The sequence below is a fragment of the Triplophysa rosa genome, linkage group LG8 (genome assembly GCF_024868665.1).
Source record: "Triplophysa rosa linkage group LG8, Trosa_1v2, whole genome shotgun sequence".
Classification (NCBI taxonomy): Eukaryota; Metazoa; Chordata; class Actinopteri; order Cypriniformes; family Nemacheilidae; genus Triplophysa; species Triplophysa rosa.
The window spans coordinates 3,563,269-3,580,221 of record NC_079897.1 but is presented as its reverse complement, the minus strand read 5'-3'; the positions used below and the strand labels follow the sequence as shown (position 1 = coordinate 3,580,221).

Genomic DNA, 16,953 nt, shown 5'->3' with positions numbered 1-16,953 from the left:
TGTTTTCTTTTTCCTGAGAAAAAGACCCAGAAATCTCACAAATGTCTCCATGAGAGTTTAAGAAGTCATGTGACATCTAAACTCAGATTTAAGTCTGCAATCAAAATAAATATTATTCAATATTTCAATATGAACTCAAAACATTTCTCATCAAATTGACACAAATCCAGATTATTTAGGGCCAGATTTACTAAACAGAGCAAAATAGCATGAGAGAGCAATTAAAAAAAAGCATTTTCACATTAAAAAACACATGTAGGCACAATATCTCATTCCCATAATGACCAACGCAATCTATAAGAGCAGTGCAAATTAGTGCAGGGTTTAAGACATGCTTTTTTGGGCAATAAATAAAGCTGCAAATACCAGTACAATAACGAGCGCAATCCTTAAATGGCATTGCGTGATTCATTTAAGGGGGTCATATGGCGCGAATACGTGTTTTTCTGTGTCTTTGGTGTGTTATAAGTTGCCCACGTATGTATTAGACACGTAAAATTGCAAAAATGAAAGTGCGGGAACAAAAGATGCATTCTATCTAAAAGCGAATGCTCACCCAGACCTGCCTGAAACGCCTCGTGTAACCACACCCCCACACATCTACATCAGTTCGTGGTATGATTTGACTAAGACCGCCCAAATGTATACGCAAGTAAGGTGGGCGTACCTGTCAGTACAATTGCTTTGGAACCTGATGTTCCAAATATGGTAAGAGGCGTTACATTTCCGTCACACGCTTGCAGAATTCTACCAATCACTACGCACTGGTTAACTGGCCAATCATAGCACACCTCGCTTTTCAGAGCGATGAGCTTTGTAAAAAATCTGCGCGTTTCAGAGAGGCGGGGCAAAGAGGAGATACAAACATGCCCGGTATGTGGAAAATAAAGCGTTTTTGAACCTTAAATCGTGTATACACATTGCATCACATCTAAAACAAACGATAATATTCGTTTTAGCCGTGTCATATGACCCCTTTAAATACTCTCATCCCATAAAGTTTGCGTCTGAAGAGTAAACCCCTATAATGCATATGCAATAAGGTCAGTTGTAAAAACAGCTGTGCCCGCGCCTTTTCAGCGCTAATTTTCACTGCATATCTTTAGTAAATTCCGATAGTAGTTTTTTTATGCCAAAAGAGCTGTTTGCGCTGCAGCAAATCTGCGTTTTACACCTCCATGTATTTAACCAATTTTCTCAATTGTCTCAAATTGCTCCTTTTTAGTAGAAACATATGAGATGATACACGAATGAAACACAACTGAGCACTCCATCAAATCTCCTGAGCTATGAAAAAGCAACCTCTGGAGCAATACAGGTGTCCTCTGAGTGTTCAGCATTATTGTTGCTTTTTTGCTCTGCAACATCACGTCACCTCTTGTGGAGAAAAATGTACTTAAGCTCATCAAACTTAAGTATCTCCAACAGGATCATATGATGCCTCCATGTTTCATTGCCACATGTCGTCTTTTAGTTTGTTTTAATATTTTGATAAGCATAACGCTTAATGGTGCATCGCTGTATGTTTCAACAAACACCAAATTCTCAGAACTCTCAGAGACCAGTAACACGTTTGTGTATACAAGCATCCAACTGTTTCAGTCAGATCTCAAATCAACGATCTGATTTCTGACAAAAAAAGTTAAAAGGCAGATGTTAGCTCAGGACTATCAAACTCAGGGAGGCGGGTTGGTGGACAGAACTTCATGCTGTCATTGTTGAGCGGTCAGGACAGATTTTCTTACAGACTTTTGAAGGGAAACATCTCTGTGGATGGTGATGATGAGGCTCAGCTGGGAATTAAACGCTTTCTTGGTACAGGTGGTATTGCTGTTCTCAGTGGAAACTCAAAATAGGTTTTCATCATCTGATTTGGAAAATCACCGCGAAGAGTGTTGTATCAGAAGAGCTCTTTTTATTTGCTTCACAGCACGCAAGTTTAAGTACAGTTCGAAATTTCTTCTGAAACTCTAATGGAAACATTTGTGAGATTTCTGGGGATTGTTCTCAGGAGAAATATCTGAGATGCAAAAGTTTCTATTTGCTTTCCATTAAATCTCATTGAGTGCGTTTACATGCACAGTCTTACTCCGATTAAGCTTAATAAGCTGATAACGTATGAGGTCATGTAAACGCTTAAAACAGTTTTCTTTTATCGGGGAAAGGTCATAAACGGGGTAAGCGACAAACGATCGGCAGAGGTAGTTTTTTGCCCATTACCCCGATTTCACTCTGCATGTAAACGTCTTTACCGATTTTCTCTCAGTTTTGTTTATGTGCCCTTGCCTGACACCATAATAGTAAAAGTCCCAAACGAAAGTAACAGTAAAATAACGCATAAAAGTGAAACTCTTCAATAATGCAGTTGGTGTAGAAACGGCAAAATGAAAACTATTGTTGAACATGAGAAGAGAGCTAAAAATACAGCTTCAGAACGATTTCCCTCATCATTTTTAATTACTAGACAGACCATCGATGGTGTATTTCCATTTTTCTGCATAGCCGGTTTCTTGACATACATGTAAACACTAGAAAACAGGTTTCTTTTATAAACTGATTTTTGATAGATATCCGTTTATTTTGTGCATGTAAACGCACTCAATGATATTTAAGATACATTATTGAGATATTAAAGAGATCTCATCTGTGATTTGTCGTTCTTAAGGGTGGAAGAGAAGTTTGTGTTTGTCAAGCGCTCTAGTTTTGAACAGTCTCATGGTTTTTAATAGTGTGTCTCTGTTCTGTCATATAGTTTTCATGTGCTTGGCAGAAGTTCACACGCTGTGTTTGTTTTCCACATGTTAGATGTGCATTGAGCCAACAGCATGTCCCTGTCCGCAAACTAAAGCCGAAGGAAAAAAATCGAAATTTATAGAGAAGAGAAAGAAATGTTTATCCGCTGTTGGTTATGGCTTTATTTTAAAACTGCATGTTGGCTGCAAAATCATAACAATATGGGTGCTGAGATTTTCAATGATGTTTTCCCTATGATGAGGTTTGTAATGTGTGTATGTACTTTTAAATGTTTGTTTGGGAATGTGTGTGTATTATATGAGTGTGTGTGCGTGTGTACCTGTGTGTGCGTGCGTGTGTGTGTGTGTCTGCATGCATGCTGATCTTGTCTCACGGACACAACCCCACCCCGCCTGCTGGGATTGGTGCACAACCCCACCTGCCCACAGACCCAAACTCTCACATATACACAAACCTCTGCTCTTCTCCTCTTGGCTCCTCTCTTCTCCTCTCTTCTCCTGTGTTGATGAGATACGGTGATTTCTCCTATAGGGGAGACGGCAGTCCATCCTAGTGCAGCCCCGCCTTGCGCCCGTTCCACTCCGAATGCAAAGGTAATGACTCACCTGACTGTGACCCGCCCACTCCACTTCTGTCTCCTCCCACATTCACTGTATGTATACTGGATTTGTCCACACGCACTGCATTTTACCTGCACTAAGTCATATGCACATGCCTTCCGGTCATAGAGATTAAAAAAGACTTTGTTGGCTTGACAAAGACCGACTGAAAGCGAAAAACATCTGAAGTGTGAAGGTTATTTTAGAACTGCTGTAGTTTATATGCATAGGTGGTTGTGATGTTTTGAAGTTTAGAGGTTATGAGTTTTGTTTAGTTTAATGGCAGAAAGTTGCTAGGTGGTTGCTAGAGTTAGGTTTTACTGGTTGCTAAGTCGTTGCTCATGTTTTATAGGTGACAGAGATATACTGATAGATTGAAAGACAGGCAGATCTTTTCTTGTTCAATAACAGTATTATGTTGTCAAGCCAACATCATAAATAAATGATGAGGGATTGGACCTCCAATTCTCTTCGTGGACCGAAAGACATTCCGACAAACAATCTCTCCCACAGTTCTCTTAATTCACAAAGCTTGTCATACATCATCTTAAATTATCTTAAGTAAATATGAAACATCACTTGTGACTAAAGATCAGACTAAAGATGATTCAGCAATGTGGACACAATGACATTTTTGAAAATCACCAGTATGTGGCATAAGAAGCTAGCCACATAGTTTTAACATAACTGTGATGCGCCTCATGAATGCAACCATAGCCGCGGGAACGTATTTTGAGCAGGGGGTGCTGTGATTTTTTTTCGTCACAGTCTCCGCTTAAGTTTAATGTTAATAAATAACGGAGGCAAAAATTAGTTGCTGCCGAGAATAAAGAAGGATACCAGTGTGATTATAGGATACAGCATAAAAACAAACACTTAAACACATGTTATGTATGCCTATAGCCAAAGAACAATCTGTTGTACGAAACTAGCTGCGCAGCAGCAGTTTATGGGCAAGCCAGTCACGCGATTAAACACAACTGCGTGCTGCATGGCGACAGCACATAGAAATCAACCCGTAACATTCTGCCTGTAGACCAGGGGTGTCCAATGCTGGTCCTGGAGGGCCACTGTCCTGCAGAGTTTAGCTCCAACTTGGCTCAACACACCTGTTTGGAAGTTTCTAGTCTGCTTTGTGAGACATTGATTAGCTGTTCAGGTGTGTTTGATTAGGGTTAAAGCTAAACTTTGCAGGACACCGGCCCTCCAGGACTGACTTTGGACACCCCTGCTGTAGACCTTTAGCCACAATCTCAAATCAAGAAATAACTGTCTTACATTACTGCTGGCCTGCATGCAAAACTCCGAAAGTGTCCTTTCTTTCTGGGTTGACACTGATGAAGTCCTGCATGAGTACATTAATGTTCAGTAAAAAAGTCTGAAATTCATCTTAGCGCCATTTTGCGGTGGCGTATTGCTGCCACGTACATTAGATTTTTTCCACTCAATTATGTCGTTAAAACGAGATAATATGTCATTAAAACGAGATGATATGTCGTTTAAACGAGATGATATGTCCTTAAAGCCGTGAGGTCCATCTAGAAAACATGTCGCTTTCACGTAATAGGTTAATGTGTAATTATTATGAGACGTAGTATCTCTTTATAACAAGAAAATTATCTCGTTTTAACGACATATCTCATTTTAATGACATATCATTTCGTTTTAATGACATCATCTCGTTTTAACGACATATTATTTCGTTTTAACGACATATCTCATTTTAAAGACATATCATCTCGTTTTAACAACATATTATTTCGTTTTAACGACATATCTCATTTTAAAGACATATCATCTCGTTTTAACAACATATTATTTCGTTTTAACGACATATCTCGTTTTAACGACATATTATTTCGTTTTAACGACATATCATCTCATTTTAATGACATATTATTTCGTTTTAACGACATATCTCGTTTTAACAACATATTATTTCGTTTTAACGACATATCATCTCATTTTAACGACATATCATCTCGTTTTAACAACATATTATTTCGTTTTAATGACATATCTCGTTTTAACGACATATTATTTTGTTTTAACGACATATCATCTCATTTTAACGACATATCATCTCGTTTTAACGACATATCATCTCATTTTAACGACATATTATCTCGTTATTATGACATAATTGAGTGGAAAAAAATTAATGTATGTGGCAGCAATGCACCACCGTACCATTTGGACAAGACCGCTCGTGAAACTTGACCTTCACTAACGCCGTGACGTCATGAGACACTGTGTTGTCATTGTAACAGTAATGTTATTAAAACAAAAACAGTAACGTTATTAATGTTTTCAATGGATATTAGTGAATAAACACATTAATAAAATGTATTATATTTATTTTTGCTTAAACATTTTCATTTACGGAGTGTCTATTTTACACGGAGTACAAATAGCCCGCCCAAGGCAGCAATGCTTTTTACACTAACCGAAAATAGCTGTATTTTCTTTGGATTGAGTAGAAATAGTAGTTAGAGGCTATTGATGCTTATAAATAGTTACTATTTGCACCTCAGTATTGTTGTACAGTAAACATTATGCAATAACAACAGAGTGTAAATCATTATATTTTTAAAAAATATTAAAATGATGGCAACTTATTGAGATATTAAAGCACTACTACCCCTAACCTTACCCTAAGCTTTTTTAATAAAAATCCATTTTAAGTCTTGAATCAACTTTATTGAAAACAAATGCGAGAGTTGGTTTAGAATCCCGGTCTCCTTTGTCACGTTATAAAGACTTCACACATCTCAGCCACTGGAATCACTTTTAGAACTGTAGCACCCGCAGCATCCCCACTTCCCGCGGCTATGAATGTAACTGATTAATGTACATTGCTACCTAATGGAAGTTTAGATACTTTTGAATCAGTTTTGCTCTCTATTTAGACTAAAATATGATTTTTTTGTATTTAAAGTGTAATTTTTGCTGTTTAGCATTTGTAAACATATATCGACGACTAACGGAAAATTATTTATCATATGTACAGTAGATGTAGTTTTTAGCATTTGAAAATAAATAAATCGTCGCTGTCGGGCGGAAACCTCCTATGTCCAAATTTGGTCAATTTCATATTTTTTCACAAATCGATGCTATTGGTCAGTCCCCATGTGGGTCTGTTATTTTTACAAATTATTAACCAATCTAAAGTGTTGAAAATAGCTTGAGAGCAAATCTCTTAACTCCATTGGACACTTCAACTGTCTGAGAAGTCTCGTAACTCCACCTCTTCTTCACTCCGCGGTAGCTTCTCGGCATTACGTCTCCTGATTGAAAGCTTTTTAGACAATAACGAGTGAAAATAGTTAGGTTAGACACATTTGAGTAGGTCTGTTTTGTTAAAAATCGATAGCTGTAATGCTTCGGTGCAGAAGGAAGTCCGTGAGCCGAAGGTAAATTTGCGAGCAGATTCGGCTAATTTCCGCCTATTAGACAGCCTAGTCAGCTCATCGTTTTTTGTATTGCATCACTTATAGTTCTTATAACCTTTAAAATAGCGTTTAGGAAGACGTATGTAACCACAGTCGTTAGCTTTGGTTAACTATTGAAGCCTTTTCTTTTGTCAAGAGGCTCAACGCGACCGCCGACTTTATTTGCGTGCAGATTAATTTCCGCCTATATTAGATAGCCTGTTTAACGTTTTATTTTGGTATTGCATCACTCATAGCTCTAACGTTTAAAATAGAGTTTAGGAAGATGTATGTAACCACAATCATTAGCTTTCATTAGCTCTTAAAGCCTCGTCTCTTGTCAAAAGGCTCAACGCGACCGCAGACTTTGATGAACACTGCTGGCAGCAGCGACGTCTGTGTCCGTACCATTCTTATCAATGGCAGCGTAATCGCGTATCTCCCTGCTCCCAAGTCATAAACCTTGTATCTCCGATTAAACATGGTTTTGGGGAAATGTTGTGTTAATGTTGGTACACAACAGTATATGATAGCAATATAACGTATAATACCAACTTTAACGATACAATGTTTAATAACTCAAAAAATATGCAGTTTTTTTAACTTCCTGAAAAATAATGGTTTTGGAGATACGAGGATTCCGCCCGACAGCGACGAAATACATTGGTGCATACTGGTTAGGTGAACAGAATCATTTAACAGAATCGTTAGGTGAAGTGGTCATAGCTGTGTTATATCGTAAATAAAGCACAGCTATTGATCAATCAGAATCGAGAACTGAATTAAGAGACCATATCAGAATTATTTTCAGTTTTTCTGAATTTACTATTTATATGTATTAAAATATTGTTTCTATTTGCAGAAAATGAAACAGGTCAAAATAACAGAACAATATTCACTTTTAAGCAATACAACAGTAATATTTGCACATGTATTTAGGAAAAGTTCAAACAATAATTTTTATCTGATAACGCGGATTTTTATTACAGTTTTCATGTGTCTTGTCATGTGTCAGTCTTTCACATTATGTCACTCGTGAGGTTTCATTTTGTTGAAATTCAACAGACAGTGGACAGGAATGACCACAATAGAAATGCTGATTAACTGAACAATTGGAATGGTCTCTTAATTTTTTATGCAGGTGCATATAGAAATAACTAACTAAAGAATATTCATTATATGTAGATTCTTTTTTAGCATTCGAAAATAAATATATACATATAACTAACAAAGCCCACCATCTAAAGTAAGTGCGCGATGTAAGCCAGTTGTTTTTTTAAAAAGTACTTTTGTGTAATGTATGTTAAAAAACAAATTTCCTCTTTGCCTCAAAAAAAGTAAATGTATGTAATATGTAATGTGTGTAATATAATTACATAGCATATGCATATACTGTACATATACACTAGGAACAATCCTGACAATTTACTGATATACAGTACATGCTGCAGCAAAAAAACTATGCTGTTTTGATTAAATGGCATCTTGATATAATTGCAATGATATGCAATAGTATCAAAGTATTCCTAAAAAATTGTCTTTTTTTGCTGCCTTGTTCTGTTTTAAATACGTGTAGGCGATTGGGAAATTGTTTGTTGAATTGTTTTGCAGGAGGTAGCAAGTCACATCTTTGCAAAATTTCATAACTTCAGCACACTGTGACAAAGCCAAACACATTAAAACAATCATGAGTCATCCACAGACACATGGCATGTGACTCAGTGCAAAATGAAGGATTGCTTCTCACCATGTTCATTCTACCTGCATCATCTACCTCGCCATTGCACTACCAAACACATGATGAGAATTCTGGGAAATCTCCGTATCTTCCTCTGTGGCGCTCTGACGGGTCAGGGGTCAGTTATCAGCGTGCATGAGAACCTGAGAGTGTGTGTGTGTGTGGATGAGAGTGATCCGTGCGTGTGTGTGTCTGTGCTTCTGTTGCGACGTCTAAAGCGCTTCTGGTGATTTGAAAGTATTTGTGTAGATTTGTGTATTGAGTGCTGTGTAGCAGTTTTGCTGTTGTGTTGCATAAGAGTGAAATGCTGATGGTTTTATTAATAATTTGTGTTTTCCGATGAAGACATCAGAAGTTCACATAACATTAAATATGAACGGTGTGCAGTATGTGTGTAATGTAATTTGTGAAAAATGTCCACACACATGCTGCTCTTCTCAGAAAGGAAAAGCTGTCCACCAAAGTCACTCCACACGTTGTTTTACAAGGTTTCTGGGTCAGATTGGCCCGGATGAACTCTTAGAACATAATACAAGCATTTGTACAATCCAAATTACCCGACAAACCAATTCAACCTGGACTTTGATTCGATCACCTAACGAAAATGAGATATTAACAATGGTTCCAGACGAACGTGACACTCACATGAATGATAACTGGGTTCTGACAGAGATGCACCCTTTGCTCCCGTTGTCGTCATCACCTGTCTTTCTGTTTAGTGTTGCAGCTAGTTCCAAACCTCAATTTCCAGACATTAATTTCATATTCATGATCAAACACTAGGTTCTGATTGAGAAGAGAAACAAAATTGCACCCAAGCTGAGTCAGACTGGCTTATGTTAGCCGCTTCGCTAATGTAACAGTCTGGAACCAAAGCAAATTCATTGGTGTTAAAAAAGTAGAGTCTAAAACCGAGCCTTTCAGGTAAAAAGAGGTGAGTATGGGAAAACATATCGTTTCTTTATGTTGTTGTTGTAGAACTTCTTACTGCATTCGCTTTAGTTATAAAGGTTGTTTAACTCAAATGTTCCTCCCTTACTGCTCCAATACAGACATCACTGAAAAAGCCCGCTCATGATGAGAAACAGTCTGAACATGATTTAGATATAAAATGAGCCGAGGCTGCACTGAACGGCACATCTGTAGGTAAGATTAGATGATAAGACCAAAAGAAAACAAACTTTGTCTCCACTATTTGTGAATATGAGCTCAGGTGTTTTCACACTAAAGGTGCAGACCTGAAACGGTTTGATGTTGGGTTGGTGTCTACTTAAAAAATTGGTGTGGGACAGTATTTCCTATACTTCATTAATAGGGCGTGCGTTGTACAATTTTATCTGAAATATATTGATATTAAATTCATGCAAAACATTTTACACCTTTATAGACCACTTTGCAAGATGTAAACACTGGTCCAGAAGCACATCCGGTTTCAGTTTTTATGTATTTATTAGTATTTTTTTTATCTTACATATATAACAAATCTTGTTTAACATTTTGAATCGGTTATAAATATTCTGTTCGTTGTATTTTGTTCAAACGTTTAACTGAAACAGGAAGTTCTTCTGGTCCAGTGACAGCATTGAACGAGCGATGTTTACGTCACCCGAAGAGGTTTATAGCAAACTCCTTTTTTCACCGTGATAGAATTTTGCATTAAAGGACTGCTTGGTTATAAGAGTTGTGTTTAGTGACATGAGTAAAATATATATTTAAAAAGGTGGAAAACCTTCACATTTTATAATTCTATATTTTATTGATTGATGATTTGATGATGTCATCTGAAATGCTTTACGGGAGTGGTAACAGTAACTTCACTGATTAGTTCGTGGTGGATTTTTGATTTATGGTTTCTACAGACATAACATCATTATGGTAGATCAATGTTGAATGGTTAATGTGTGAAAAATCAATAAAATGTGCTATAGAGAGAGCTTCATTTGCAGATGTAAACCGTTATTCATTCTGCATCATATCACAGTGCTTTTGTCATTGCTGCATTCTTGACATCTGTTGAAGTTCATCCACAACAGAGGGATGCAGTGCTGTTCTGTGCATTTTATCTTTTTAGTAGCATAATTACATTTCTAGTTTGTAGTTTCATTGGTAAACAGTGTAAAGAGACCTTTGTAAAGACCTGAACTTGGGTTCGTACCGGCCAAGTGTGAAAACTACCTGTCATTCTAAATAGTGTCTGACACTGTTTTGGTTTGAACTTTGAAATTTTTATATAAAATATCAAAATTTTATATATACATGATATATACACAGACATATACAGCTATAAAACATCTGATGTAGAACATTTGCAAGGTATTACATAAAAACAGGATGTAAGTGCAAATAGGAGTTCTACAACTCTGTTATCATTTGTACTGATTTTAAGAATCACATTTTTTCTTTTAATTCGATATAAATCAATATGACTCAGCTGGAAATGACATTGTAAGTTTGTAGATTTAGTTATACAATGTAAAAGCATGTACAAATGTCATAGCAGTGGAGATCTGCTCATGATAGCAGACCAAATAGCATCTACATATCATATAAATTTTATGTTCACATCGTGTTATTTTTACAGATCACATGTTGCATCAGTTGCATGTTTGCATGCTCCGTAGATTTTTTTGACTGTAGAGACAGTGCTGTGATAACTGTTATTTTGAAGGGGTCATATCATGAGGAATCACATCTACCTTTATTCATATATTCAAAAACTAAACTGTCTTTTGGTGGACATCTGGGACAAAATAAATAGTAAACAATTGTATGATATGACCCCTTTAATGAGATCTTCTTTTAAATCCAATTGTATGGAAATGTATAAAAAATATAAATAAGACTTGAATCACTTTGTATGACAAACGCTTGGCCCTCTGACGGGACGTATCACAGCTCAGTGGACCCCCAATGCCTTTCTCTTTCTGTGTGTCTTTCCCTCGTATCTCTGGATATTTCTCATTCTTCTGCTGTGCAACTCACACTCCTGTTTTATTCCTCCTTTATACTTCTCCAAATCCCTCGCCATTCTCTCTCGCTTCATTTTCTTTGCCCGCCTTGTTCTTTATTGATCTTGGGAACTCCTCTCTGACTCCATCACGTCCCATTGCCTGACATTTGATTTCTGCTCCATCTGTCCACCTGCCCTTTCTCCTCTCCTCTCCTTTCCTCTCCTCTCTCCCTCTCTCTCTTTCTGTCTCGCTAGGAAAAGCAGCTTTCCTCCTTGGGTTCAGCAGACCCCCGTGTGAGTTTCGGAAGAGAAATGACCAGCGCCTTTGGAGCCTCGCCTTCGGAAAATTTCTCCGCCCAGTCCCCCGAGAACGGATTCTTGTCTGTCCCGTTAGCGCCCCCTCCACGTTATCTCCGTGGCAACCAAAAATCATCCTCAGTGATGGCCGCTGTGCCAACTGGGATGCAGAAACTACATCAAAGGAAAGGGGCAAGATCGGAGGGGGAGCAGGTCAATAACAACACTGACCAAATCAGAGGGAAAAAGTCAAATCTGTCATTCCCCTCTACGTTTCAGCTGTAAAGATAAAGCCTCAGACATTTTTTGTTTGTTTTTTAGACTATGGACAATGGGAGGCAGGACACATCATTGCTTGCACCATCCAAATCGAAAGGGCTCTCCATTGGATCTGATAATATTGTAATATTATGTTTTCTTTGGATAAAACATCAAAAGCCCCGTCACACACCACAGGTCATCCAAACCATTGGAATCTTTATTGAAATAATGGGAATGGCGGGCGAAAAACTATACAATATGTGTACAAAGACTTAAATTGGACCTGCGAACACGCCAGCTTTGTCGTTGAAGACTTTGTTATGTCGCCTGGCTTCTCTAGTGCCTTTCTGTATCTTCTGACAGGGTTTTCAAATGAACATGAGAAAAAAGACGACAGGAATGGTTGTGTTGATGCAGGTTGATGTTTTCATCTGCCTCACTGTAATGCTTTGGAGGAACCCTGGAGGAAGCGGATGTGTTGTTGTGGACATTTTGACAGGTGTGCAAAGTGCTCGTGGTCTTCGAATTGCCTCACTAGACTGAACTTGTGCAATGTTTTCTCTTCTCAAACTCAGAACCTATGTGTATTTAACTGGTGCTATGAAATCTCAAAGCATTGCTGTTTGTCACATAACCACCTTCCATACTGTCGTCGTCCTAACTGTCCATATTTGTCTTTGTCTTCCCTTTTCATTTCCCTGCAGGCCGTTTTCCAATCCGGTGTGTGTGGGATTTTGTTAAAAGCATAAGGTGATCTCTGTCAGGGGAAACACTTTTGTCTTTTTACCAAATCGACATGCTAGGCCAGAACGCAGATGTGGTTGTGAGTTTAATTCGATGTGGTTTCCTCGATTAAGGGTCGAGGCCGGACGCAAAAAAGCTGATATTTAAAGCAAATAAGCGGCACCTTTTCGTGCTTTCGTGTTTGTCTCCGACAACAATTTAAAGTCAACATGCGATGTATTTTGGCTTTCCTTGCGTGACGTGTTTTCAAGTGAAACCGGGATATTCAATGAAAACAATATAATTGATTTCTTCTGCAAGTAACCGATGGGAAGTTGCGATCCATCATTTCTGCCTCTATGTCACAATCTCAGATTAAAACTCGATGGTTAATTTATGTTTGCATCTTTATGTGGGTTAAGGTCAAATGATGTCAAATTGACGTTTCTGCAAAATACCTGACATCTAAAAAAATATGAATATTATTTTCTTACTATTGTGAATTGAATAAGGAAGTTTTCAACAATACGATTTCATACAATTTTACGTACTTGCTCAGTAACTAATATTTGTTTATCCCAAAAAGTTACGGATTGCAGCCATACCAGTATACCAATTTGCATTCTGATGATTGGAGGGGAGGCTGTGAAATAAACATCAACTGGATCATTTTATTTTATTTTTTAGAAAAAAAACAAGAGAAACTTTTATCAAATTTTTTTTTTTTTTTTAAGTAAAAAATAAACTATTCATTTCATGTTGACTTTAAAATATCTCAAGTAGCTCAAGTAGTATTTTTAAAGTAGCCTGTCTTGGCATTAAATGATCATTTAGGAAACATTATGGTGCATAAAAGAATCCGATCACATGTACTGTACAGAAGTAACGCTAGCTATAATTCCTCATCACTGCCATCTGATACCGATTGTATTTCTCATTGTTCACTACAGTTTTTGTTATACTTTTTCTTTTGTTGCCATGAAGGCATTCACATGGCTTAGCTGATCATTCATTTGTATACGAATTCATCGCTTTGGTTACGCTGATGTAAACATTGTAAACTAAATTCTTAATGTAACAAAGCTACACGATACACCAAGCCTAGACAAAAGCGCTAGTCAATATGTAAAATAGTAACTGCACAATACAAATACGGAGCTGTACTGTAATATGTTTGCGAAGGCGCGAGAGGAGAATGGACTGATTGCCATTTTAGCTTTTAAGAGCTTCGAGGGCTATACTTACGTCACTTCTGCTCCATTTAGTAATAAATTTGTTTGTGTCCCAAAAAGCGGTTGAAAAAAATGGGATGGCAGGGTTATCGGCTGAAAATGTGCCGTGAAATGAATATACCTCATATGAAGAATCGAACGACTCAGGTAAACTCTCAATTGCCTCACAGTTTAATGCAAACTGGAACGAATAAAAGAACATTTTACGTTCGACTGCCTGTTGGTAGTTAGTCCATCTCTTCTCCGAGTTCAATAACAGTGGTTGGTTAGTAGCTCATCAAGCTCCACTTTCTTTGTATGCCCTTCATCTCCAGCCAATCACAAAGCTTCGTGGAGGACAATCTGGAACCTAATTGGAGGCCTCACCTAGGACACTCGTCTGGTTGGTCAGGTTTTAATTCGAGGGCGCTGTCGCGTGACTCGGTTGGTTGACGGAGGGCGAATTGAGGCTTTGACTGTGTTTTTGTTGCTGACAGTGCCAAAGCCACTCCAAAGAATAAAAATAGGTTCCCTCCATCCGTTGTGGCCTCTCTCTCTCTCTCTCAAAATGTTTGGATGCTTCGAGTTTTTCTGTGCCTCATGACGGCTGGCAAGCCGCACGTGCACACGAGAGCGACTTCCTGTCGTTGCTGAACAGTGCAGCGATTCAATGAGAGAGCCGGAGGAGTTTCGTGGATCAGATCGATCTCAACGGTGCTGTTTTTTAGGTTCTTAACTAACTAGGATATTGTACAATCCTCAACTTCTCATTGTGATCTCCACACGTCACATTTGCTCTGCCTGTCATGCCTGCCTGTGTCTCAATCATGTCTTTTATTTTGGGGGAAACTGAATATGCACAGCCTTTTTTTTGCAAGAGACGCTGAGCTGAAGTGATTTTTGTTTCTTCAGCGGATTTGATAAAGGCTGGAGATATGAACTTTGTTTCCTGTCTGTAACATTGCAGTTTTTTACTTCTGGACTGGACTTCACCCGGATGAGATCATATATTTACATGCTGGTAATGTGAGAAACGCACTGGAAAGTCTGAAACCAATCCTTTTCGATGGATGAGTTTGTGACAATCTCTTTGCGAAGAATTGACAAACAATTTGGGGAAAATTTTACCTGCTCCCTCTCCCCGACTGTCCACATTTTGTTAGATACTCGACGACCCTATTTATTTCTTTTTCGACGACTGCTGTGGGGTTCTTGATTTATGGAAGGTCAGACACTGTTTGATTCCTCAGATTAAGAAACTTGGCAATCACAAAGCCAAGTTGCTGTTTTAAATGTATCTTTATTTCCTGGTTTGGATGCCATTGCCGGGCAACGCGAACATTTGTCTTCTTCCTTTTTTCACAACTAGACAAAAATCGAAACTTTGAGAGATAATGCAGGTTGAATATTGTTGTGGGTGACTGTGTTTATATATGGTGTGTGTACAGTCTATGTATATAATGGATGTATGGTTATATATATATATATATATATATATATATATATAATGTATTTGTATATACAATATGTTTGTATATGCAGTGTACAGAATGTTCTTTAAATTGGTTTCACCAATTTGCTTTTTCCTCAATATGTGTAGAGGTCAAACAAACGTAAGAGAACTTTCTGGACGTATAATATTTACTGTGGCAAGAGTCTTTGGAAGCACTTTTTCGCTCAGGCTGTTTGTCTGAAAGCTATGATGCATTGCCATGCGTCTGCCACAGATTTTGCCAGTCTATAGCTTGCACTCATTTTCGCATCGATCGAGGTGTTTTGTAACAAGTTCTGGGTGACCAAGCAATGGTTGTACATAAATCTATAAGATAAATACCTACTGTATGTATGCATATATAACATTTTTCAGACATGAATCACCTGCTAATCTGTGCCGCTTTGCATTTCCCTTTGCTTTTAATTTTCACAGTGCTGTGTGTCCGATGAAATATTTGGATCGGTGTAGAAAGTCGATCTTGTAAGAAATGTACTTTTTTTCCGAATGTCCCCATTTTACTCGACTGACATTTTATATGAGCTGATGCTTTATTCCCTCATTACTTGCCAAGCAACTCTTCCATGCAAGTAATTGATTTTTTTGTCCCCAGTAAATGAATGGAGTTCCCATGATGTGCCTCTTTCTAATAAACTTCAGTTTTGTCAGCCATAAGCCAATCACATTCATCTTTCTTGACAAGCCATAAGCCCCGCCCCCTAAAGTTTCCGTTTTTGAAAAGGGCAGACACTTGGGAATTAATTTCTTTTTTTTGTATATATATATACATACATGTATATTAATAGAAAGAGTGGTATGTCAGAGTGTATTGCCAATGTTTTTGGATTTGTTATGAATGTTGATATTCTGGTTATTGAATTATGATTATGATGATTATTATTATTATTATTATTGTAATAATGATATAATGACTGCTGTTATCATTTCATCCTTTAGTTTATTCAATGCTGTTGAAGACTTTCATTTCTTTTTGAATAAATCGGAATTTATATTTTTTGGGTGGGCTAATTATAGAAATAAAATCAATTAAACAGATGAATAAAGAAATAATTAAATTCTTGTTGAATTTGTGTATCTTATTGTAAATTATTTTAATCTGTCTATCAAAGTTTCAATTTACTTCATATTATTTCATGGATGAATCTTATAAAACATGTCTGGGTCACATTTAACTTCAGAAATCAAAAAGGTTATATACACTTTCCATAGTTTTAAAAAATGCAGAAGTTTTATATTTATCCGATTAATGTGGACATGGCCTAAAAGCCACGGTTTTGATATTGATGTTTAAAGAGATTTTTTACACAAAAACAAAAATCACGTTTTGTTTTTTTATGAGTGAAAATTGTCTTCAGAGCACATGAAATAATATAATGGATAGCTGGTTGGATTCAATACAAAGTGATACACTTCTATTAAATGGACAGTTCACCCCAAAATTAAAATTCTGTCATCATTTACCCTCGAGTTGTTCCA

General features: G+C 37.4%; 1 protein-coding gene across 9 annotated transcripts in view; it reads left to right on the top strand.

Annotated features, from left to right (window-relative positions):
• Window positions 1-15,832, top strand: part of syngap1b (synaptic Ras GTPase activating protein 1b) — a 105,929-nt gene extending 90,097 nt beyond the window's left edge. For 5 of the 9 annotated variants that reach the window (XM_057340343.1, XM_057340346.1, XM_057340345.1 and 2 more), the window contains one exon: window positions 11,728-14,417. In XM_057340343.1, coding sequence (XP_057196326.1) covers window positions 11,728-12,054 — 327 coding nt within the window. In that variant the 3' untranslated portion in view covers window positions 12,055-14,417. Of the gene's footprint in view, window positions 1-3,285; window positions 3,348-11,727 lie in introns of all 9 variants that reach the window. The other 4 variants (XR_008963394.1, XM_057340347.1, XM_057340348.1 and 1 more) reach the window with 4 other exon arrangements.
• The last annotated feature ends 1,121 nt before the right edge of the window (window positions 15,833-16,953 follow it).